Source organism: Watersipora subatra, chromosome 6 (genome assembly GCF_963576615.1).
Source record: "Watersipora subatra chromosome 6, tzWatSuba1.1, whole genome shotgun sequence".
NCBI lineage: Eukaryota > Metazoa > Bryozoa > Gymnolaemata > Cheilostomatida > Watersiporidae > Watersipora > Watersipora subatra.
The window spans coordinates 58549612-58575525 of NC_088713.1; the positions used below are offsets into that span (position 1 = coordinate 58549612).

Here is a 25914-nt window from a genome sequence, read left to right on the forward strand (position 1 = left end):
ATGACCTCAGGCATTAGCGTAGCCCGCGGCCCACCAGCTCGATTATACAACATCATTAGTACATATAGTTTACTTTATGATAAACCATTTTAATAGACTTAATATTAGCAGACTGGTAAAGTCTGCACTGAAAATCACAATTTTAAATATTTCATGTTAAAAGTTAATCAACGTACATAAACCAAACATGTTATCTTACCAAAATAACTGCTCCATTAGAGTCGTTATTTCACATTTATGTTTTATGATAATTTTTATTGTACATTTTTATTCATTGATATTTTATGTAGCAAGTTATTCCTCTAATAATATTTTTTACAATACGGTGAATTTATTTATGCACCATTCAACATTTATTATAGCTTCATCATTATAATAGTTGTAACATTGCTTTCCTATAATATTTTGTGCTATATAGTGTTAGTTTAAAACAAGCTTTTCATAAAAAGGTTTTTAAAAAAGCCATTAGTTTTTGTTAATATTCTTCAACATCTATTACTTGTTTTCACTATTCCTTGTTTGTCATTATTACATATAGTTCACTTTATGATACCAGCCATTGTAACAGACTTAATATTAGCTGACTGCTAAATCCTGCACTAAATTCATAATTTAAACATATATTGTTAATTTTTAACTATATTTGCCAAACTAAATACCTTAATATCATTTGTTCAAAGGTGAAGAAAGTGAAAATGGCACAGCTGAAAATCCTACCAGCTTTGAACCGTCAAGAGGTAAGATCTTTATCAATGCTCAAAATATTTCTTGGAAAATAATAAAATATTCAGGTCTAATAACACCAACATTTACTTACTCACATTTACTTGAACATTTATTTGCAAAGAACACTGTGGTACCTGCTAAAACCTATATATACAATACTTCTGTAGTACTTTTGTTTAATTTTATCGGTATGAATTGCTTTTTTCTGATAAATATTTTACTCAAGTTTACACTGTCCCGTAGTTATTTTTACCGCTGAGTACTCCAAAATTTTGATGATCAAAATTATTGCTCAATTAACTTTGTTAATTTAAATTTCTGTTTTATGGTAAGTGTTATTGCATCTTCACTCAGTTACATTTCTTTTAGCAAAATATTCTAAGAAAGTTTTTCTACCTATTAGTTACAATATTGTGATTGTTTCTGCGCCTTATGACTTTTTACCATTTACTGAAGTTACATAATTATTATAGTGTGACACATTGCTTTCTTATAAGATTAGTTATTATATAATTTCGGTTTAGAACATTTTCTTTCAATAAAGAACTTTTCAAAATTTTCATTACCACATTTTAATATTATACAACATTTATTACTTGTTATCACTATTCTATGTTATTCATTATTACATATAGTTTACTTTATGATAAACAATTGTAACAAACTTAATAATAGCTGACTGCTAAAGCCTGCAATAAAAATCATAATTTGAATATCTATTGTTAATTTTTAACTATATTTGCTAATTTAAACTCCTTAATATCATTTGTTCAAAGGTGAAGAAAGTGAAAATGGCACAGCAGAAAATGCTACCAGCGTTGAACCATCAAGAGGTAAGATCTTTATCAATGCTCAAAATATTTTTTGGGAAATAATAAAATATTCAGGTCTAATAACACCAACATTTACTTACTCACATTTACTTGAACAGTTGAATGCAAATAAGACTGCGGTACCTGCTCAAACCCTATAGATAACTTAATGTTACTTGCTATACTCCGCCACAAATTGACCGGCATACTTTGGCTAATACTTTTCAAAAACAATGAAGGGTTATACTTTACAAAACAGTTGTATTGCCGCGGTTTAGATATTCAAGTTTCTGCAAGTGTCACATGTTTGCAAAACAATTTGAGTAACCTATATATACAATCTAATGTTACTTGCTATACTTCACATGACCAGCATACAATTGCTAAAACTTTTCAAGAACAATGAAAGGTTATATTTTAAAAGGCAGTTGTACTGCCATTGTTTAAATATTCACGTTTTTGCAAGTGTAAAATGTTTGTAATAAAATTTGAGTAAATACAGGTAAGAAAATGTAACAATCATGTAAAACCATATCTTTTTGCAGAATAATTATGTGTCTTCAGCCGTAGAAGTACCATCTAACTATGTTAAAGCTTTGGTATTAGTTTCTTTAAATATACTTCTATAGTATTTCTATTAAGTTTTATTGGTACATACCACTAATTTTCGATAAATATTCTACCTAATATTACACTGTTTCATAGTGGTTTTTACTACTGCGTACTCTAAAATTTTGTTGATCAAAATGATCGCTCCATAAACCTTGTTACTTTAGATTTCTTTTTTATGATAATTATCATTGTCCATCTTTACTCAGTTACATTTTCTATAGCAAAAGATATGCTAATATATTTTTTCTACATTTTAGTTACAATTTTGTGATTGTTGCAGAGCATTGTGATGTTTTACCATTTACTGCTGTTACATCATTATTATAGTGTGACACATTGCTTTCATATAAGATTAGTTATTATATAATGTCGGTTTAGAACATTTTCTTTCATAAAACAACTTTTAAAAAATTTCCTCACAATATTTTGATATTCTACAACATTTATTACTTGTTATAACTATTGCATGTTAATCATTATTACATATATTTCATTTATGATAAACCATTGTAACAAACTTAATAATAGCTGACTGCTAAAGCCTGCATTAAAAATCATAATTTGAATATCTATTGTTAATTTTTAACTATATTTGCTAATTTAAACTCCTTAATATCATTTGTTCAAAGGTGAAGAAAGTGAAAATGGCACAGCAGAAAATGCTACCAGTGTTGAACCATCAAGAGGTAAGATTTTTATCAATGTTCAAAATATTTTTTGGGAAATAATAAAATATTCAGGTCTAATAACACCAACATTTACCTACTCACATTTACTTGAACAGTTGAATGCAAATAAGACTGCGGTACCTGCTAAAACCCTATAGCTAACTTAATGTTGCTTGCTATACTCCACTACAAACTGACCGGCATTCTTTGGCTAAAACTTTTCAACAACAATGAAGGGGTATACTTTACAAAACAGTTGTATTGCCGCGGTTTAGATATTCAAGTTTCTGCAAGTGTCACATGTTTGCAAAACAATTTGAGTAACTACATGTAATTTAAAACCTTATGAATGTCATGTAAAATCGTCTCTTTTTGCACAATATTATGTTTTTATAGCCATAATAGTACAATCTAACCGTGTACAATATTTTGTATTAGTTTATTATAATATTCTTCTCTTGTTATTAGATTGAGTTTTTGTGATAGGTATTGCTACTTTCCGATAAGTATTCTAACACAGTTTAGACTATTCAGTAGTTCTTTTTACTGATTAGTAATCCATAATTTGTGTTACATAATTATTTGCTCGATTAGATTTGTTACTTCAGATTTATGTTTTATGATAATTATTAATGCACAGTCTTTAACTTAGTGACATTTCTTATTGAAATTCAATCCTTTACGATATTTTTTTTACTTTTTAAGAAATAACCGTAATTGCTGATCATTTATGACTCTACAACATTTTTCATAGATTGATGTACATCATTATTATAAGGTGACAAATTGCTTCTAGATAATATCAGTTAACATACATGTATATTATTATTTCAAATCATTTATTTGATCAAAACAAGTTTAGAATCAATTTTTGTCACATTTTAATATTCTTCAACATCTATTACTTGTTTTCACTATTCCTTGTTATTCATTATTACATATAGTTCACTTTATGATACCAGCCATTGTAACAGACTTAATATTAGCAGACTGCTAAAGCCTGCACTAAGAAGCATAACTTTAAAAATTAATTGTAAATTTTTAACTAAATTTCTCAAACTAAACACCTTAATATCATTTGTTCAAAGGTGAAGAAAGTGAAACTGGCACAGCTGAAAACTCTACCAGCGTTGAACCATTAAGAGGTAATATCCTATTTATTGCTCAAAAGATTTGTTTGAAACAAATAAAATATTCTGGTCTAATAACACCAACAATTATTTACTCACGTTTACTTTGAACATTTATTTGCAAAAAAGACTGTGGTACTTGCTAAAACCCGTGTGAATTACGTGTGAATTGTTTGCATTACAATTTGAGTAAATACAAGTAATAAATTGTAAGAAGCATGTAAAACCATATCTTTTCGTGAAATAATTATGTGTCTTCAGCGGTAATAGTACCATCTAACTATGTCAAAGCTTTGGTATTAGTTTCTTTAAATATACTTCTATAGTACTTTTATTAAGTTTTATCGGTACGTATCGCTAATTCCCGATAAATATTCTACCTAATTTTACACTGTCCCATAGTGGTTTTTATTGATGAGTACTCTTAAAGTTTAATGATCAAAATAATTGCTCCATAAGCCTTGTTAATTTAAGTTTCTGTTTTATGATAATTATTATTGCATCTTTACTCAGTTACATTTTCTATTGCAAAAAATATTTTAATGTATTTTTTTCTACATATTAGTTACAATATTGTGATTGTTGCAGAGCGTTGTTACTTTTTACCATTTACTGAAGTTACATCGTTATTATAGGGTGAAACATAGCGTTCTTATAAGATTAGTTATTATACAATGTCAGTTTAGACTTTTAAATAACTTAATGACTTAAAAATAACTTTTAAAAATTTTCATTACGACAATTTAATATTCTTCAACATCTATAACTTGTTTTCACTATTCCTTGTTAGTCATTATTACATATAGTTCACTTTATGATACCAGCCATTGTAACAAAGTTATTATTAGCTGACTGCTAAAGCCTGCACTAAAAATCATAATTTAAACATCTATTGTTAAATTTTAACTATATTTGCCAAACTAAATACCTTAATATCATTTCTTCAAAGGTGAAGAAAGTGAAACTGGCACAGCTGAAAACTCTACCAGCGTTGAACCATTAAGAGGTAATATCCTATTTATTGCTCAAAAGATTTGTTTGAAACAAATAAAATATTCTGGTCTAATAACACCAACAATTATTTACTCACGTTTACTTTGAACATTTATTTGCAAAAAAGACTGTGGTACTTGCTAAAACCCGTGTGAATTACGTGTGAATTGTTTGCATTACAATTTGAGTAAATACAAGTAATAAATTGTAAGAAGCATGTAAAACCATATCTTTTCGTGAAATAATTATGTGTCTTCAGCGGTAATAGTACCATCTAACTATGTCAAAGCTTTGGTATTAGTTTCTTTAAATATACTTCTATAGTACTTTTATTAAGTTTTATCGGTACGTATCGCTAATTCCCGATAAATATTCTACCTAATTTTACACTGTCCCATAGTGGTTTTTATTGATGAGTACTTTTAAAGTTTAATGATCAAAATAATTGCTCCATAAGCCTTGTTAATTTAAGTTTCTGTTTTATGATAATTATTATTGCATCTTTACTCAGTTACATTTTCTATTGCAAAAAATATTTTAATGTATTTTTTTCTACATATTAGTTACAATATTGTGATTGTTGCAGAGCGTTGTTACTTTTTACCATTTACTGAAGTTACATCGTTATTATAGGGTGAAACATAGCGTTCTTATAAGATTAGTTATTATACAATGTCAGTTTAGACTTTTAAATAACTTAATGACTTAAAAATAACTTTTAAAAATTTTCATTACGACAATTTAATATTCTTCAACATCTATAACTTGTTTTCACTATTCCTTGTTAGTCATTATTACATATAGTTCACTTTATGATACCAGCCATTGTAACAAAGTTATTATTAGCTGACTGCTAAAGCCTGCACTAAAAATCATAATTTAAACATCTATTGTTAAATTTTAACTATATTTGCCAAACTAAATACCTTAATATCATTTCTTCAAAGGTGAAGAAAGTGAAACTGGCACAGCTGAAAACTCTACCAGCGTTGAACCATTAAGAGGTAAGATCCTATTTATTGCTCAAAAGATTTGTTTGAAAAAAATAAAATATTTAGGTCTAATAACACCAACAATTATTTACTCACGTTTACTTTGAACATTTATTTGCAAAGAACACTGTGGTACCTGCTAAAACCTATATATACAATACTTCTGTAGTACTTTTGTTTCGTTTATCGGTATGAATTGCTTTTTTCTGATAAATATTTTACTCAAGTTTACACTGTCCCGTAGTTATTTTTACCGCTGAGTACTCCAAAATTTTGATGATCAAAATTATTGCTCCATTAACTTTGTTAATTTAAATTTCTGTTTTATGGTAATTGTTATTGCATCTTCACTCAGTAAAATTTCTTTTAGCAAAATATTCTAACAAAGTTTTTTTACCTATTAGTTACAATATTGTGATTGTTGCTGCGCGTTATGACTTTTTACCATTTACTGAAGTTACATCATTATTATAGGATGACACATTGCTTTCTTTTAAGATTAGTTATTATACAATGTCAGTTTACAAAATACAGGTAAGAAAATCTAACAATCATGTTAAACCATATCTTTTTGCGGAATAATTATGTGTCTTCAGCGGTAATAGTACCATCTAACTACTGTATGTTAAAGATTTGGTATTAGTTTCTTTAAATATACTTCTATAGTACTTTTATTAAGTTTTATTGGTACATACCACTAATTTTCGATAAATACTCTACCTAATATTACACTGTTTCATCGTGGTTTTTACTACTGCGTATTCTAAAATTTTGTTGATCAAAATGATCGCCCCATAAACCTTGTTACTTTAGATTTCTATTTTATGATAATTATCATTGTTCATCTTTACTCAGTTACATTTTCTATAGCAAAAGATATTCTAATATATTTTTTCTACATTTTAGTTACAATTTTGTGATTGTTGCAGAGCATTGTGACGTTTTACCATTTACTGCTGTTACATCATTATTCTAGTGTGACACATTGCTTTCATATAAGATTAGTTATTATATAATGTCGGTTTAGAACATTTTCTTTCATAAAACAACTTTTAAAAATTTTCCTCACAATATTTTAATATTCTACAACATTTATTACTTGTTATAACTATTGCATGTTAATCATTATTACATATATTTAATTCATGATAAACCATTGTAACAAACTTAATAATAGCTGACTGCTAAAGCCTGCATTAAAAATCATAATTTGAACATCTATTGTTAATTTTTAACTACATGTATATTTGCCAATTTAAACTCCTCAATATCATTTGTTCAAAGGTGAAGAAAGTGAAAATGGCACAGCTGAAAACTCTACCAGCGTTGAACCATCAAGAGGTAAGATTTTTATCAATGCTCAAAATATTTTTTGGGAAATAATAAAATATTCAGGTCTAATAACACCAACATTTACTTACTCACATTTACTTGAACAGTTGAATGCAAATAAGACTGCGGTACCTGCTCAAACCCTATAGATAACTTAATGTTGCTTGCTATACTCCGCCACAAATTGACCGGCATACTTTGGCTAAAACTTTTCAAAAACAATGAAGGGTTATACTTTACAAAACAGTTGCATGCCGCGGTTTAGATATTCAAGTTTTTGCAAGTGTCACTTGTTTGCAAAATACTTTGATTAACTACATGTAATTTTAAACATAATGAAAATCATGTAAAATCATCTCTCATGCACAATAATTAAGTTTTTCTAGCCATAATAGTACCATCTAACCGTGTTAAATATTTCGTATTAGTTTGTTATAATATTCTTCTATTCTTATTAGATTGAGTTTTTGTGATAGGTATTGCAACTTTCCGATAAGTATTCTAACACAGTTTAAACTGTTCAGTAGTTCTTTTTACTGATTAGTAATCCATAACTTGTGTTACATAATTATTTGCTCGATTAGATTTGTTACTTCAGATTTATGTTTTATGATAATTATTAATGCACAGTCTTTAACTTAGTGACATTTCTTATTGAAATTCAATCCTTTACGATATTTTTTTTTACTTTTTAAGAAATAACCGTAATTGCTGATCATTTATGACTCTACAACATTTTTCATAGATTGATGTACATCATTATTATAAGGTGACAAATTGCTTCTAGATAATATCAGGTAACATACATGTATATTATTATTTCAAATCATTTATTTGGTCAAAACAAGTTTAGAATCAATTTTCGTCACATTTTAATATTCTTCAACATCTATTACTTGTTTTCACTATTCCTTGTTATTCATTATTACATATAGTTCACTTTATGATACCAGCCATTGTAACAGACTTAATATTAGCTGACTGCTAAAGCCTGTACTGAAAATCATAATTTTAAAAATTAGTTGTAAATTTTTAACTTTATTTGCCAAACTAAACACCTTAATATCATTTGTTCAAAGGTGAAGAAAGTGAAAATGGCACAGCTGAAAACTCTACCAGCGTTGAACCATCAAGAGGTAAGATTTTTATCAATGCTCAAAATATTTTTTGGGAAATAATAAAATATTCAGGTCTAATAACACCAACATTTACTTACTCACATTTACTTGAACAGTTGAATGCAAATAAGACTGTGGTACCTGCTAAAACCCTATAGATAACTTAATGTTACTTGCTATACTCCATTACAAATTGACCAGCATACTTTGGCTAAAACCTTTTAAGAACAATGAAAGGTTACACTTTACAAAGCAATTGTCCTGCTGTTGTTTAAATATTCTCATTGTTTCAAGTGTAAATTGATTGCACTACAATTTGAGTGAATACAGGTAAGATAATGTAACAATCATGTAAAACCTTATCTTTTTGCGGAATAATTATGTGTCTTCAGCGGTAATAGTACCATCTAACTACTGTATGTTAAAGATTTGGTATTAGTTACTTTAAATATACTTCTATAGTACTTTTGTTTAATTTTATCAGTACGTATCGCTAATTGGTACATATCGCTAATTCCCGATAAATATTTTACCTAATATTACACTGCCCCATAGTGGTTTTTATTGATGAGTACTCTTAAAGTTTAATGATCAAAATAATTGCTCCATAAGCCTTCTTAATTTAAGTTTCTGTTTTATGATAATTATTATTGCATCTTTACTCAGTTACATTTTCTATTGCAAAAAATATTTTAATGTATTTTTTTCTGCATATTAGTTACAATATTGTGATTGTTGCAGAGCGTTGTTACTTTTTACCATTTACTGAAGTTACATCGTTATTATAGTGTGACACATTGCTTTCATATAAGATTAGTTATTATATAATGTCGGTTTAGAACATTTTCTTTCATAAAACAACTTTTAAAAATTTTCCTCACAATATTTTAATATTCTACAACATTTATTACTTGTTATAACTATTGCATGTTAATCATTATTACATATAGTTCATTTATGATAAACCATTGTAACAAACTTAATAATAGCTGACTGCTAAAGCCTGCATTAAAAATCATAATTTGAACATCTATTGTTAATTTTTAACTATATTTGCCAAACTAAATACCTCAATATCATTTGTTCAAAGGTGAAGAAAGTGAAAATGGCACAGCTGAAAATCCTACCAGCTTTGAACCGTCAAGAGGTAAGATCTTTATCAATGCTCAAAATATTTCTTGGAAAATAATAAAATATTCAGGTCTAATAACACCAACATTTACTTACTCACATTTACTTGAACATTTATTTGCAAAGAACACTGTGGTACCTGCTAAAACCTATATATACAATACTTCTGTAGTACTTTTGTTTAATTTTATCGGTATGAATTGCTTTTTTCTGATAAATATTTTACTCAAGTTTACACTGTCCCGTAGTTATTTTTACCGCTGAGTACTCCAAAATTTTGATGATCAAAATTATTGCTCAATTAACTTTGTTAATTTAAATTTCTGTTTTATGGTAAGTGTTATTGCATCTTCACTCAGTTACATTTCTGTTAGCAAAATATTCTAAGAAAGTTTTTCTACCTATTAGTTACAATATTGTGATTGTTTCTGCGCCTTATGACTTTTTACCATTTACTGAAGTTACATAATTATTATAGTGTGACACCTTGCTTTCTTATAAGATTAGTTATTATATAATTTCGGTTTAGAACATTTTCTTTCAATAAAGAACTTTTCAAAATTTTCATTACCACATTTTAATATTATACAACATTTATTACTTATTATCACTATTCTATGTTAGTCATTAGTACATATAGTTTACTTTATGATAAACAATTGTAACAAACTTAATAATAGCTGACTGCTAAAGCCTGCAATAAAAATCATAATTTGAATATCTATTGTTAATTTTTAACTATATTTGCTAATTTAAACTCCTTAATATCATTTGTTCAAAGGTGAAGAAAGTGAAAATGGCACAGCAGAAAATCCTACCAGCGTTGAACCATCAAGAGGTAAGATCTTTATCAATGTTCAAAATATTTTTTGGGAAATAATAAAATATTCAGGTCTAATAACACCAACATTTACTTACTCACATTTACTTGAACAGTTGAATGCAAATAAGACTGCGGTACCTGCTCAAACCCTATAGATAACTTAATGTTACTTGCTATACTCCGCCACAAATTGACCGGCATACTTTGGCTAATACTTTTCAAAAACAATGAAGGGTTATACTTTACAAAACAGTTGTATTGCCGCGGTTTAGATATTCAAGTTTCTGCAAGTGTCACATGTTTGCAAAACAATTTGAGTAACCTATATATACAATCTAATGTTACTTGCTATACTTCACATGACCAGCATACAATTGCTAAAACTTTTCAAGAACAATGAAAGGTTATATTTTAAAAGGCAGTTGTACTGCCATTGTTTAAATATTCACGTTTTTGCAAGTGTAAAATGTTTGTAATAAAATTTGAGTAAATACAGGTAAGAAAATGTAACAATCATGTAAAACCATATCTTTTTACAGAATAATTATGTGTCTTCAGCCGTAGAAGTACCATCTAACTATGTTAAAGCTTTGGTATTAGTTTCTTTAAATATACTTCTATAGTATTTCTATTAAGTTTTATTGGTACATACCACTAATTTTCGATAAATATTCTACCTAATATTACACTGTTTCATAGTGGTTTTTACTACTGCGTACTCTAAAATTTTGTTGATCAAAATGATCGCTCCATAAACCTTGTTACTTTAGATTTCTTTTTTATGATAATTATCATTGTCCATCTTTACTCAGTTACATTTTCTATAGCAAAAGATATGCTAATATATTTTTTCTACATTTTAGTTACAATTTTGTGATTGTTGCAGAGCATTGTGATGTTTTACCATTTACTGCTGTTACATCATTATTATAGTGTGACACATTGCTTTCATATAAGATTAGTTATTATATAATGTCGGTTTAGAACATTTTCTTTCATAAAACAACTTTTAAAAAATTTCCTCACAATATTTTGATATTCTACAACATTTATTACTTGTTATAACTATTGCATGTTAATCATTATTACATATATTTCATTTATGATAAACCATTGTAACAAACTTAATAATAGCTGACTGCTAAAGCCTGCATTAAAAATCATAATTTGAATATCTATTGTTAATTTTTAACTATATTTGCTAATTTAAACTCCTTAATATCATTTGTTCAAAGGTGAAGAAAGTGAAAATGGCACAGCAGAAAATCCTACCAGCGTTGAACCATCAAGAGGTAAGATCTTTATCAATGTTCAAAATATTTTTTGGGAAATAATAAAATATTCAGGTCTAATAACACCAACATTTACTTACTCACATTTACTTGAACAGTTGAATGCAAATAAGACTGCGGTACCTGCTAAAACCCTATAGCTAACTTAATGTTACTTGCTATACTCCACTACAAACTGACCGGCATTCTTTGGCTAAAACTTTTCAAAAACAATGAAGGGGTATACTTTACAAAACAGTTGTATTGCCGCGGTTTAGATATTCAAGTTTCTGCAAGTGTCACATGTTTGCAAAACAATTTGAGTAACTACATGTAATTTAAAACCTTATGAATGTCATGTAAAATCGTCTCTTTTTGCACAATATTATGTTTTTATAGCCATAATAGTACCATCTAACCGTGTACAATATTTTGTATTAGTTTATTATAATATTCTTCTCTTGTTATTAGATTGAGTTTTTGTGATAGGTATTGCTACTTTCCGATAAGTATTCTAACACAGTTTAGACTATTCAGTAGTTCTTTTTACTGATTAGTAATCCATAATTTGTGTTACATAATTATTTGCTCGATTAGATTTGTTACTTCAGATTTATGTTTTATGATAATTATTAATGCACAGTCTTTAACTTAGTGACATTTCTTATTGAAATTCAATCCTTTACGATATTTTTTTTACTTTTTAAGAAATAACCGTAATTGCTGATCATTTATGACTCTACAACATTTTTCATAGATTGATGTACATCATTATTATAAGGTGACAAATTGCTTCTAGATAATATCAGTTAACATACATGTATATTATTATTTCAAATCATTTATTTGATCAAAACAAGTTTAGAATCAATTTTTGTCACATTTTAATATTCTTCAACATCTATTACTTGTTTTCACTATTCCTTGTTATTCATTATTACATATAGTTCACTTTATGATACCAGCCATTGTAACAGACTTAATATTAGCAGACTGCTAAAGCCTGCACTAAGAAGCATAACTTTAAAAATTAATTGTAAATTTTTAACTAAATTTCTCAAACTAAACACCTTAATATCATTTGTTCAAAGGTGAAGAAAGTGAAACTGGCACAGCTGAAAACTCTACCAGCGTTGAACCATTAAGAGGTAATATCCTATTTATTGCTCAAAAGATTTGTTTGAAACAAATAAAATATTCAGGTCTAATAACACCAACAATTATTTACTCACGTTTACTTTGAACATTTATTTGCAAAAAAGACTGTGGTACTTGCTAAAACCCGTGTGAATTACGTGTGAATTGTTTGCATTACAATTTGAGTAAATACAAGTAATAAATTGTAACAATCATGTAAAACCATATCTTTTTGCAGAATAATTATGTGTCTTCAGCCGTAATAGTACCATCTAACTATGTCAAAGCTTTGGTATTAGTTTCTTTAAATATACTTCTATAGTACTTTTATTAAGTTATATCGGTACGTATCGCTAATTCCCGATAAATATTCTACCTAATTTTACACTGTCCCATAGTGGTTTTTATTGATGAGTACTCTTAAAGTTTAATGATCAAAATAATTGCTCCATAAGCCTTGTTAATTTAAGTTTCTGTTTTATGATAATTATTATTGCATCTTTACTCAGTTACATTTTCTATTGCAAAAAATATTTTAATGTATTTTTTTCTACATATTAGTTACAATATTGTGATTGTTGCAGAGCGTTGTTACTTTTTACCATTTACTGAAGTTACATCGTTATTATAGGGTGAAACATAGCGTTCTTATAAGATTAGTTATTATACAATGTCAGTTTAGACTTTTAAATAACTTAATGACTTAAAAATAACTTTTAAAAATTTTCATTACGACAATTTAATATTCTTCAACATCTATAACTTGTTTTCACTATTCCTTGTTAGTCATTATTACATATAGTTCACTTTATGATACCAGCCATTGTAACAAAGTTATTATTAGCTGACTGCTAAAGCCTGCACTAAAAATCATAATTTAAACATCTATTGTTAAATTTTAACTATATTTGCCAAACTAAATACCTTAATATCATTTCTTCAAAGGTGAAGAAAGTGAAACTGGCACAGCTGAAAACTCTACCAGCGTTGAACCATTAAGAGGTAAGATCCTATTTATTGCTCAAAAGATTTGTTTGAAAAAAATAAAATATTTAGGTCTAATAACACCAACAATTATTTACTCACGTTTACTTTGAACATTTATTTGCAAAGAACACTGTGGTACCTGCTAAAACCTATATATACAATACTTCTGTAGTACTTTTGTTTCGTTTATCGGTATGAATTGCTTTTTTCTGATAAATATTTTACTCAAGTTTACACTGTCCCGTAGTTATTTTTACCGCTGAGTACTCCAAAATTTTGATGATCAAAATTATTGCTCCATTAACTTTGTTAATTTAAATTTCTGTTTTATGGTAATTGTTATTGCATCTTCACTCAGTAAAATTTCTTTTAGCAAAATATTCTAACAAAGTTTTTTTACCTATTAGTTACAATATTGTGATTGTTGCTGCGCGTTATGACTTTTTACCATTTACTGAAGTTACATCATTATTATAGGATGACACATTGCTTTCTTTTAAGATTAGTTATTATACAATGTCAGTTTACAAAATACAGGTAAGAAAATCTAACAATCATGTTAAACCATATCTTTTTGCGGAATAATTATGTGTCTTCAGCGGTAATAGTACCATCTAACTACTGTATGTTAAAGATTTGGTATTAGTTTCTTTAAATATACTTCTATAGTACTTTTATTAAGTTTTATTGGTACATACCACTAATTTTCGATAAATACTCTACCTAATATTACACTGTTTCATCGTGGTTTTTACTACTGCGTATTCTAAAATTTTGTTGATCAAAATGATCGCCCCATAAACCTTGTTACTTTAGATTTCTATTTTATGATAATTATCATTGTTCATCTTTACTCAGTTACATTTTCTATAGCAAAAGATATTCTAATATATTTTTTCTACATTTTAGTTACAATTTTGTGATTGTTGCAGAGCATTGTGACGTTTTACCATTTACTGCTGTTACATCATTATTCTAGTGTGACACATTGCTTTCATATAAGATTAGTTATTATATAATGTCGGTTTAGAACATTTTCTTTCATAAAACAACTTTTAAAAATTTTCCTCACAATATTTTAATATTCTACAACATTTATTACTTGTTATAACTATTGCATGTTAATCATTATTACATATATTTAATTCATGATAAACCATTGTAACAAACTTAATAATAGCTGACTGCTAAAGCCTGCATTAAAAATCATAATTTGAACATCTATTGTTAATTTTTAACTACATGTATATTTGCCAATTTAAACTCCTCAATATCATTTCTTCAAAGGTGAAGAAAGTGAAAATGGCACAGCTGAAAACTCTACCAGCGTTGAACCATCAAGAGGTAAGATTTTTATCAATGCTCAAAATATTTTTTGGGAAATAATAAAATATTCAGGTCTAATAACACCAACATTTACTTACTCACATTTACTTGAACAGTTGAATGCAAATAAGACTGCGGTACCTGCTCAAACCCTATAGATAACTTAATGTTACTTGCTATACTCCATTACAAATTGACCAGCATACTTTGGCTAAAACTTTTCAAAAACAATGAAGGGTTATACTTTACAAAACAGTTGCATGCCGCGGTTTAGATATTCAAGTTTTTGCAAGTGTCACTTGTTTGCAAAATACTTTGATTAACTACATGTAATTTTAAACATAATGAAAATCATGTAAAATCATCTCTCATGCACAATAATTAAGTTTTTCTAGCCATAATAGTACCATCTAACCGTGTTAAATATTTCGTATTAGTTTGTTATAATATTCTTCTATTCTTATTAGATTGAGTTTTTGTGATAGGTATTGCAACTTTCCGATAAGTATTCTAACACAGTTTAAACTGTTCAGTAGTTTTTTTTACTGATTAGTAATCCATAACTTGTGTTACATAATTATTTGCTTGATTAGATTTGTTACTTCAGATTTATGTTTTATGATAATTATTAATGCACAGTCTTTAACTTAGTGACATTTCTTATTGAAATTCAATCCTTTACGATATTTTTTTTTACTTTTTAAGAAATAACCGTAATTGCTGATCATTTATGACTCTACAACATTTTTCATAGATTGATGTACATCATTATTATAAGGTGACAAATTGCTTCTAGATAATATCAGGTAACATACATGTATATTATTATTTCAAATCATTTATTTGGTCAAAACAAGTTTAGAATCAATTTTCGTCACATTTTAATATTCTTCAACATCTATTACTTGTTTTCACTATTCCTTGTTATTCATTATTACATATAGTTCACTTTATGATACCAGCCATTGTAACAGACTTAATATTAGCTGACTGCTAAAGCCTGTACTGAAAATCATAATTTTAAAAATTAGTTGTAAATTTTTAACTTTATTTGCCAAACTAAACACCTTAATATCATTTGTTCAAAGGTGAAGAAAGTGAAAATGGCACAGCTGAAAACTCTACCAGCGTTGAACCATCAAGAGGTAAGATTTTTATCAATGCTCAAAATATTTTTTGGGAAATAATAAAATATTCAGGTCTAATAACACCAACATTTACTTACTCACATTTACTTGAACAGTTGAATGCAAATAAGACTGCGGTACCTGCTAAAACCCTATAGATAACTTAATGTTACTTGCTATACTCCATTACAAATTGACCAGCATACTTTGGCTAAAACCTTTTAAGAACAATGAAAGGTTACACTTTACAAAGCAATTGTCCTGCTGTTGTTTAAATATTCTCATTGTTTCAAGTGTAAATTGATTGCACTACAATTTGAGTGAATACAGGTAAGATAATGTAACAATCATGTAAAACCTTATCTTTTTGCGGAATAATTATGTGTCTTCAGCGGTAATAGTACCATCTAACTACTGTATGTTAAAGATTTGGTATTAGTTACTTTAAATATACTTCTATAGTACTTTTGTTTAATTTTATCAGTACGTATCGCTAATTGGTACATATCGCTAATTCCCGATAAATATTTTACCTAATATTACACTGCCCCATAGTGGTTTTTATTGATGAGTACTCTTAAAGTTTAATGATCAAAATAATTGCTCCATAAGCCTTCTTAATTTAAGTTTCTGTTTTATGATAATTATTATTGCATCTTTACTCAGTTACATTTTCTATTGCAAAAAATATTTTAATGTATTTTTTTCTGCATATTAGTTACAATATTGTGATTGTTGCAGAGCGTTGTTACTTTTTACCATTTACTGAAGTTACATCGTTATTATAGTGTGACACATTGCTTTCATATAAGATTAGTTATTATATAATGTCGGTTTAGAACATTTTCTTTCATAAAACAACTTTTAAAAATTTTCCTCACAATATTTTAATATTCTACAACATTTATTACTTGTTATAACTATTGCATGTTAATCATTATTACATATAGTTCATTTATGATAAACCATTGTAACAAACTTAATAATAGCTGACTGCTAAAGCCTGCATTAAAAATCATAATTTGAACATCTATTGTTAATTTTTAACTATATTTGCCAAACTAAATACCTTAATATCATTTGTTCAAAGGTGAAGAAAGTGAAAATGGCACAGCTGAAAATCCTACCAGCTTTGAACCGTCAAGAGGTAAGATCTTTATCAATGCTCAAAATATTTCTTGGAAAATAATAAAATATTCAGGTCTAATAACACCAACATTTACTTACTCACATTTACTTGAACATTTATTTGCAAAGAACACTGTGGTACCTGCTAAAACCTATATATACAATACTTCTGTAGTACTTTTGTTTAATTTTATCGGTATGAATTGCTTTTTTCTGATAAATATTTTACTCAAGTTTACACTGTCCCGTAGTTATTTTTACCGCTGAGTACTCCAAAATTTTGATGATCAAAATTATTGCTCAATTAACTTTGTTAATTTAAATTTCTGTTTTATGGTAAGTGTTATTGCATCTTCACTCAGTTACATTTCTGTTAGCAAAATATTCTAAGAAAGTTTTTCTACCTATTAGTTACAATATTGTGATTGTTTCTGCGCCTTATGACTTTTTACCATTTACTGAAGTTACATAATTATTATAGTGTGACACCTTGCTTTCTTATAAGATTAGTTATTATATAATTTCGGTTTAGAACATTTTCTTTCAATAAAGAACTTTTCAAAATTTTCATTACCACATTTTAATATTATACAACATTTATTACTTATTATCACTATTCTATGTTAGTCATTAGTACATATAGTTTACTTTATGATAAACAATTGTAACAAACTTAATAATAGCTGACTGCTAAAGCCTGCAATAAAAATCATAATTTGAATATCTATTGTTAATTTTTAACTATATTTGCTAATTTAAACTCCTTAATATCATTTGTTCAAAGGTGAAGAAAGTGAAAATGGCACAGCAGAAAATCCTACCAGCGTTGAACCATCAAGAGGTAAGATCTTTATCAATGTTCAAAATATTTTTTGGGAAATAATAAAATATTCAGGTCTAATAACACCAACATTTACTTACTCACATTTACTTGAACAGTTGAATGCAAATAAGACTGCGGTACCTGCTCAAACCCTATAGATAACTTAATGTTACTTGCTATACTCCGCCACAAATTGACCGGCATACTTTGGCTAATACTTTTCAAAAACAATGAAGGGTTATACTTTACAAAACAGTTGTATTGCCGCGGTTTAGATATTCAAGTTTCTGCAAGTGTCACATGTTTGCAAAACAATTTGAGTAACCTATATATACAATCTAATGTTACTTGCTATACTTCACATGACCAGCATACAATTGCTAAAACTTTTCAAGAACAATGAAAGGTTATATTTTAAAAGGCAGTTGTACTGCCATTGTTTAAATATTCACGTTTTTGCAAGTGTAAAATGTTTGTAATAAAATTTGAGTAAATACAGGTAAGAAAATGTAACAATCATGTAAAACCATATCTTTTTACAGAATAATTATGTGTCTTCAGCCGTAGAAGTACCATCTAACTATGTTAAAGCTTTGGTATTAGTTTCTTTAAATATACTTCTATAGTATTTCTATTAAGTTTTATTGGTACATACCACTAATTTTCGATAAATATTCTACCTAATATTACACTGTTTCATAGTGGTTTTTACTACTGCGTACTCTAAAATTTTGTTGATCAAAATGATCGCTCCATAAACCTTGTTACTTTAGATTTCTTTTTTATGATAATTATCATTGTCCATCTTTACTCAGTTACATTTTCTATAGCAAAAGATATGCTAATATATTTTTTCTACATTTTAGTTACAATTTTGTGATTGTTGCAGAGCATTGTGATGTTTTACCATTTACTGCTGTTACATCATTATTATAGTGTGACACATTGCTTTCATATAAGATTAGTTATTATATAATGTCGGTTTAGAACATTTTCTTTCATAAAACAACTTTTAAAAAATTTCCTCACAATATTTTGATATTCTACAACATTTATTACTTGTTATAACTATTGCATGTTAATCATTATTACATATATTTCATTTATGATAAACCATTGTAACAAACTTAATAATAGCTGACTGCTAAAGCCTGCATTAAAAATCATAATTTGAACATCTATTGTTAATTTTTAACTACATGTATATTCGCAAATTTTAACTCCTTAATATCATTTGTTCAAAGGTGAAGGAAGTGAAAATGGCACAGCAGAAAATGCTACCAGTGTTGAACCATCAAGAGGTAAGATTTTTATCAATGTTCAAAATATTTTTTGGGAAATAATAAAATATTCAGGTCTAATAAGACCAACATTTACTTACTCACATTTACTTGAACAGTTGAATGCAAATAAGACTGCGGTACCTGCTCAAACCCTATAGCTAACTTAATGTTACTTGCTATACTCCACTACAAACTGACCGGCATTCTTTGGCTAAAACTTTTCAAAAACAATGAAGGGGTATACTTTACAAAACAGTTGTATTGCCGCGGTTTAGATATTCAAGTTTCTGCAAGTGTCACATGTTTGCAAAACAATTTGAGTAACTACATGTAATTTAAAACCTTATGAATGTCATGTAAAATCGTCTCTTTTTGCACAATATTATGTTTTTATAGCCATAATAGTACCATCTAACCGTGTACAATATTTTGTATTAGTTTATTATAATATTCTTCTCTTGTTATTAGATTGAGTTTTTGTGATAGGTATTGCTACTTTCCGATAAGTATTCTAACACAGTTTAGACTATTCAGTAGTTCTTTTTACTGATTAGTAATCCATAATTTGTGTTACATAATTATTTGCTCGATTAGATTTGTTACTTCAGATTTATGTTTTATGATAATTATTAATGCACAGTCTTTAACTTAGTGACATTTCTTATTGAAATTCAATCCTTTACGATATTTTTTTTACTTTTTAAGAAATAACCGTAATTGCTGATCATTTATGACTCTACAACATTTTTCATAGATTGATGTACATCATTATTATAAGGTGACAAATTGCTTCTAGATAATATCAGTTAACATACATGTATATTATTATTTCAAATCATTTATTTGATCAAAACAAGTTTAGAATCAATTTTTGTCACATTTTAATATTCTTCAACATCTATTACTTGTTTTCACTATTCCTTGTTATTCATTATTACATATAGTTCACTTTATGATACCAGCCATTGTAACAGACTTAATATTAGCAGACTGCTAAAGCCTGCACTAAGAAGCATAACTTTAAAAATTAATTGTAAATTTTTAACTAAATTTCTCAAACTAAACACCTTAATATCATTTGTTCAAAGGTGAAGAAAGTGAAACTGGCACAGCTGAAAACTCTACCAGCGTTGAACCATTAAGAGGTAATATCCTATTTATTGCTCAAAAGATTTGTTTGAAACAAATAAAATATTCAGGTCTAATAACACCAACAATTATTTACTCACGTTTACTTTGAACATTTATTTGCAAAAAAGACTGTGGTACTTGCTAAAACCTATATATACAATACTTCTGTAGTACTTTTGTTTCGTTTATCGGTATGTATTGATATTTTCCGATAAATATTTTACTTAATTTTACACTGTCCTGTAGCTATTTTTACCGCTGAGTACTCCAAAATTTTGATGATCAAAATCATTGCTCAATAAGCTTTGTAAATTTAAATTTCTGTTTTATGGTAATTGTTATTGCATCTTCACTCAGTTACATTTCTTTTAGCAAAATATTCTAAGAAAGTTTTTCTACCTATTAGTTACAATATTGTGATTGTTTCTGCGCCTTATGACTTTTTACCATTAACTGAAGTTACATAATTATTATAGTGTGACACATTGCTTTCTTATAAGATTAGTTATTATATAATTTCGGTTAAGAACATTTTTTTTCAATAAAGAACTTTTCAAAATTTTCATTACCACATTTTAATATTATACAACATTTATTACTTGTTATCACTATTCTATGTTAGTCATTAGTACATATAGTTTACTTTATGATAAACAATTGTAACAAACTTTATAATAGCTGACTGCTAAAGCCTGCAATAGAAAACATAATTTGAATATCTATTGTTAATTTTTAACTATATTTGCTAATTTAAACTCCTTAATATCATTGGTTCAAAGGTGAAGGAAGTGAAAATGGCACAGCAGAAAATCCTACCAGCGTTGAACCATCAAGAGGTAAGATCTTTATCAATGCTCTAAATATTTCTTGGGAAATAATAAAATATTCAGGTCTAATAACACCAACATTTACCTACTCACATTTACTTGAACAGTTGAATGCAAATAAGACTGCGGTACCTGCTAAAACCCTATAGCTAACTTAATGTTACTTGCTATACTCCAACACAAATTGACCGGCATACTTTGGCTAAAACTTTTCAAAAACAATGAAGGGGTATACTTTACAAAACAGTTGTATTGCCGCGGTTTAGATATTCAAGTTTCTGCAAGTGTCACATGCTTGCAAAACAATTTGAGTAACTACATGTAATTTAAAACCTTATGAATGTCATGTAAAATCGTCTCTTTTTGCACAATATTATGTTTTTATAGCCATAATAGTACCATCTAACCGTGTACAATATTTTGTATTAGTTTATTATAATATTCTTCTCTTGTTATGAGATTGAGTTTTTGTGGTAGGTATTGCAACTTTCCGATAAGTATTCTAACACAGTTTAGACTATTCAGTAGTTCTTTTTACTGATTAGTAATCCATAACTTGTGTTACATAATTATTTGCTCGATTAGATTTGTTACTTCAGATTTATGTTTTATGATAATTATTAATGCACACTTTAACTTAGTGACATTTCTTATTGAAATTCAATCCTTTACGATATTTTTTTTTACTTTTTAAGAAATAACCGTAATTGCTGATCATTTATGACTCTACAACATTTTTCATAGATTGATTTACATCATTATTATAAGGTGACAAATTGCTTCTAGATAATATCAGTTAATATACATGTATATTATTATTTCAAATCATTTATTTAGTCAAAACAATTTTGGAAGCAATTTTCGTCACATTTTAATATTTTTCAACATCTATAACTTGTTTTCACTATTCCTTGTTAGTCATTATTACATATAGTTCACTTTATGATACCAGCCATTGTAACAAAGTTATTATTAGCTGACTGCTAAAGCCTGTACTGAAAATCATAATTTTAAATATTTATTATTAAATTTTAACTATATTTGCCAAACTAAACACCTTAATATCATTTGTTCAAAGGTGAAGGAAGTGAAAATGGCACAGCAGAAAATCCTACCAGCATTGAACCATCAAAAGGTAAAATCTGTTTCATTGCTCAAAAGATTTGTTTGAAAAATATTAAATATTCAGATCTAATAACACCAAAACTTATTTACCCACATTTACTTTGAACATTTAAATGCAAAGCAGACCGTGGTACCTGCTAAAACCTCTATATATGTACAATCTAACGTTACTTGCTTTTCTTCACTACAAAAAAACAGCATACATTTTCTATAACTTTTCAAGAACAATGAAGGGTTACATTTTACAAAGCAGTTGTATTGCCGTAGTTTAAATATTCACGTTTTTGCAAGTATAAACTCTTTGCAATACAATTTCAATAAAGACATGTAAGAAATTTTAACAATCATGTAAAACCATCTCTTTTTGCGCAAAACCTATTTGTCTTCAGCCGTAATAGTACCTTCTAACTATGTTAAAACTTTGGCATTAGTTTCTTTAAATATACTTCTATAGTACTTTTATTAAGTTTTATTGGTACATACCACTAATTTTCACATGAGAGCTCACATATATACAATACTTCTGTGGTACTTTTGTTTAATTTTATCGATACGTATCGCTAATTTCCGATAAATATTCTACCTAATATTACACTGGCCAGTAGTTATTTTTACCGCTGAGTACTCCAAAATTTTGATGATCAAAATTATTGCTCAAATAACTTTGTTAATTTAAATTTCTGTTTTATGGTAAGTGTTATTGCATCTTCACTCAGTTACATTTCTTTTAGCAAAATATTCTAAGAAAGTTTGTCTACCTATTAGTTACAATATTGTGATTGTTTCTGCGCCTTATGACTTTTTACCATTTACTGAAGTTACATAATTATTATAGTGTGACACATTGCTTTCTTATAAGATTAGTTATTATATAATTTCGGTTTAGAACACTTTCTTTCAATAAAGAACTTTGAAAAAAGTACTGTAAAATTTTGAAAATCAAAATCATTGCTCTATAAATCTTGTACTTTAGATTTCTGTTTTATTATAATTACTAGCTGCATTACCCGTGTTGGGGAACATATTTACGTAAAGCAATAATTTTATTGAGAGTTGTCTTTCATACTGTAAAACAACTCCAAATAAGCAATCTACTGAAATTTTTGTGCTGATCTGACTGCATACACATATGCAGTTGTACATGTCAATAATGTTGGAAAGACCAATAAATATATGCAATGGGTTTTACAGCTAGTCTACGATGCATCAGTCTCGGAACCAATCAAATCAGAATTGTCCCAATTTTGTACACAGAACTGATAATGAAATTGACATTGCTAGGCAAACTGAAGCTATTCAAACTGGCAGTATTGAAAAGTATTACATATTTTAAGAAATTCTAGAAAATATTTTGCTGTTGCACTGCTTAGCTATCACCAGCATTTATTGAATTGAGACTTCTACATGCTTGAAACACTAACCATGACTCACCAGTTCTTCGTCTATAGCCTGTGTTTTGACATGGAATATACAAACTGTGCAGCAGTAATGTGGTCGTGTTGATAAAAATTATCATCAATAAAATCTACTATACAAACTACATATATGGCCTCTCGCCTTTCCAACGTGAGGCATTACATCTGGAGCATTTTTGGACATTCGTTCCATAGAAAAATTCGGCCATACAGTACAGTATGTTGCAGGACTGTAGTCAAATGCGAAGTTTTCTGCCCATACACGGCACCTGGTAGCAGCTGCTGTAGTTAGTGCATCTCGCTGTTGTCGCTGTTTCATCTGCTCACAAAATGCTGCTCGCTGAGCAGCTGTTGTAGCTAGTGCATCATGTTCTTGTCGCCGCTGCATCTGCTCGGAGGTTTTTGCACGTCTGGCCGAAGTAGCGGCTGCTCTGAGCCATTTGAGTCGCTGCTGGGTCGGTTCAGTAATCTTGGCACTTCCAGCGGCTGCAGCACCTATTCTGGCCGGCTATCGATGTAACTGTGTTTGTTCAGCGGTTTCTGCTCTTCTAGCAGATGCAGTAGCTATTCTGTTTTGTTGTAGGCGTAGCTGGGTCTGCTCTGAAGCTCCTGCACTTCTAGCAGCTGCAGTAGCAGTTCCGTTTTGTTGTGGGCGTAGCCGTGTTTGCTCTACAGTTTCTGCGGGAATCAATCTGTTTTTGCATTTGGGCAGTAGGATTTTTGGAAGGCATTGCACTGCTTCAAGCATTTCTAAAATTGAATGAGATGGTGTGCTTTTTTCGTAATATACACTGCTCGCTTTCTTTTCACCGTTGCCTATTGCAACGCTCGGAGTGGCCGTGCAAGTTCTGTAGTAGCTGTAGTACTCGTAGCTGGAAAATAAGTAAAAGTAACTCAGCTGCGGAAGGAAATGAATATGTTTGCTATCACAAACAGTGGCAAATCCAATGTTTTTAACCCTTTCACCGAAGTAGACTCATTTATGCGCTTTCTATAGTCGACCGCCGTAGACGCATATTTGCGACTTTCCCAGCAATTGCTAGCAACTGAATTTTATTATTCGTTGATAACATAACCAACGATCTTTAAGACTTTTATAGTAGTGACAGTGTTGTCCAAAGATTTCTCTATAAAATTAGCCTAAAATTTAACTTTAAATCTTCGTTTGAGAATTCGAACTTAAAAATGAAGATTTTTTGCGCGAGTTCATTAAATGCGTCCGAGTTCAAAAAACCAAGTAACTACTTATGTTGATGAAATTATAGACGATTCGGATTTTTGTGATTACACAGATAATTAAAACGCACAAAGTATAGACACAATGAGTTTTTTGTATAGCAGTGCTTGCTAACATGTTGGCAAAATGAAATATATAACCGAAACAAACGTTGTAGATCAAGTTTGAAATTGAAAAAATTATGTATACATAGTATGCAATATCAGCAAAATGGCTGGCAGTAGGCTAATAGCTAAATTTGTACACGGACGCAAGTGAAAGGGTTATGTAGTGAAAGTGTTGCAATTCATAGACAATACAACATTGATTAAGAAATGCTTACATTTTTTATGTAGAAATTTTGTAGGAGAGAACTGCGTTTACCAGTGACCACAAGAAACCAAAGTTCGCGTGACCTTCTCGGTACACGTTGGCAGTGAAAATTAATCGCATGTAAATTACTATTCATTAATTTATTTTATTTAATGATTAGTACATTTTTATAGCTGTATAGGCCGCCGAACTCAGGACGGTGCTTTTTAACACGACATCAAATTTGCTGTTTCAACCGCACCAGTGTCGTTGGGCGCCGTAAAGAGGCGCGCGCTAACCGGAGATGACGTGTTTTTGTGTAAAACCGATGAATAGGTTATGTATTGAGGCGTGTATTAACCGTCGATTCGCGTTAACGTGCCCTAGATACCAAGTAGCGGGTAATAGTCCGAAAAGTATGGTACTCTATAAAGCGGACAGACAGATAGACAGACAACGATTACCGTTT

The 25914-nt window shown here is 28.7% G+C and overlaps 1 protein-coding gene across 1 annotated transcript; it reads left to right on the top strand.

The window, feature by feature from the left end:
* On the top strand, window positions 1–24437 carry LOC137398402 (uncharacterized). Its single transcript, XM_068084511.1, has 19 exons — window positions 1–58; window positions 681–737; window positions 1503–1559; window positions 2780–2836; window positions 5889–5945; window positions 7218–7274; window positions 8345–8401; window positions 9474–9530; window positions 10296–10352; window positions 11573–11629; window positions 13691–13747; window positions 15020–15076; window positions 16147–16203; window positions 17276–17332; window positions 18098–18154; window positions 19381–19437; window positions 21330–21386; window positions 22456–22512; window positions 24316–24437. Exons 1-19 carry the CDS (start codon window positions 1–3, stop codon window positions 24435–24437), a joined length of 1149 nt encoding a protein of 382 aa, XP_067940612.1.
* Window positions 24438–25914: the final 1477 nt, after the last annotated feature.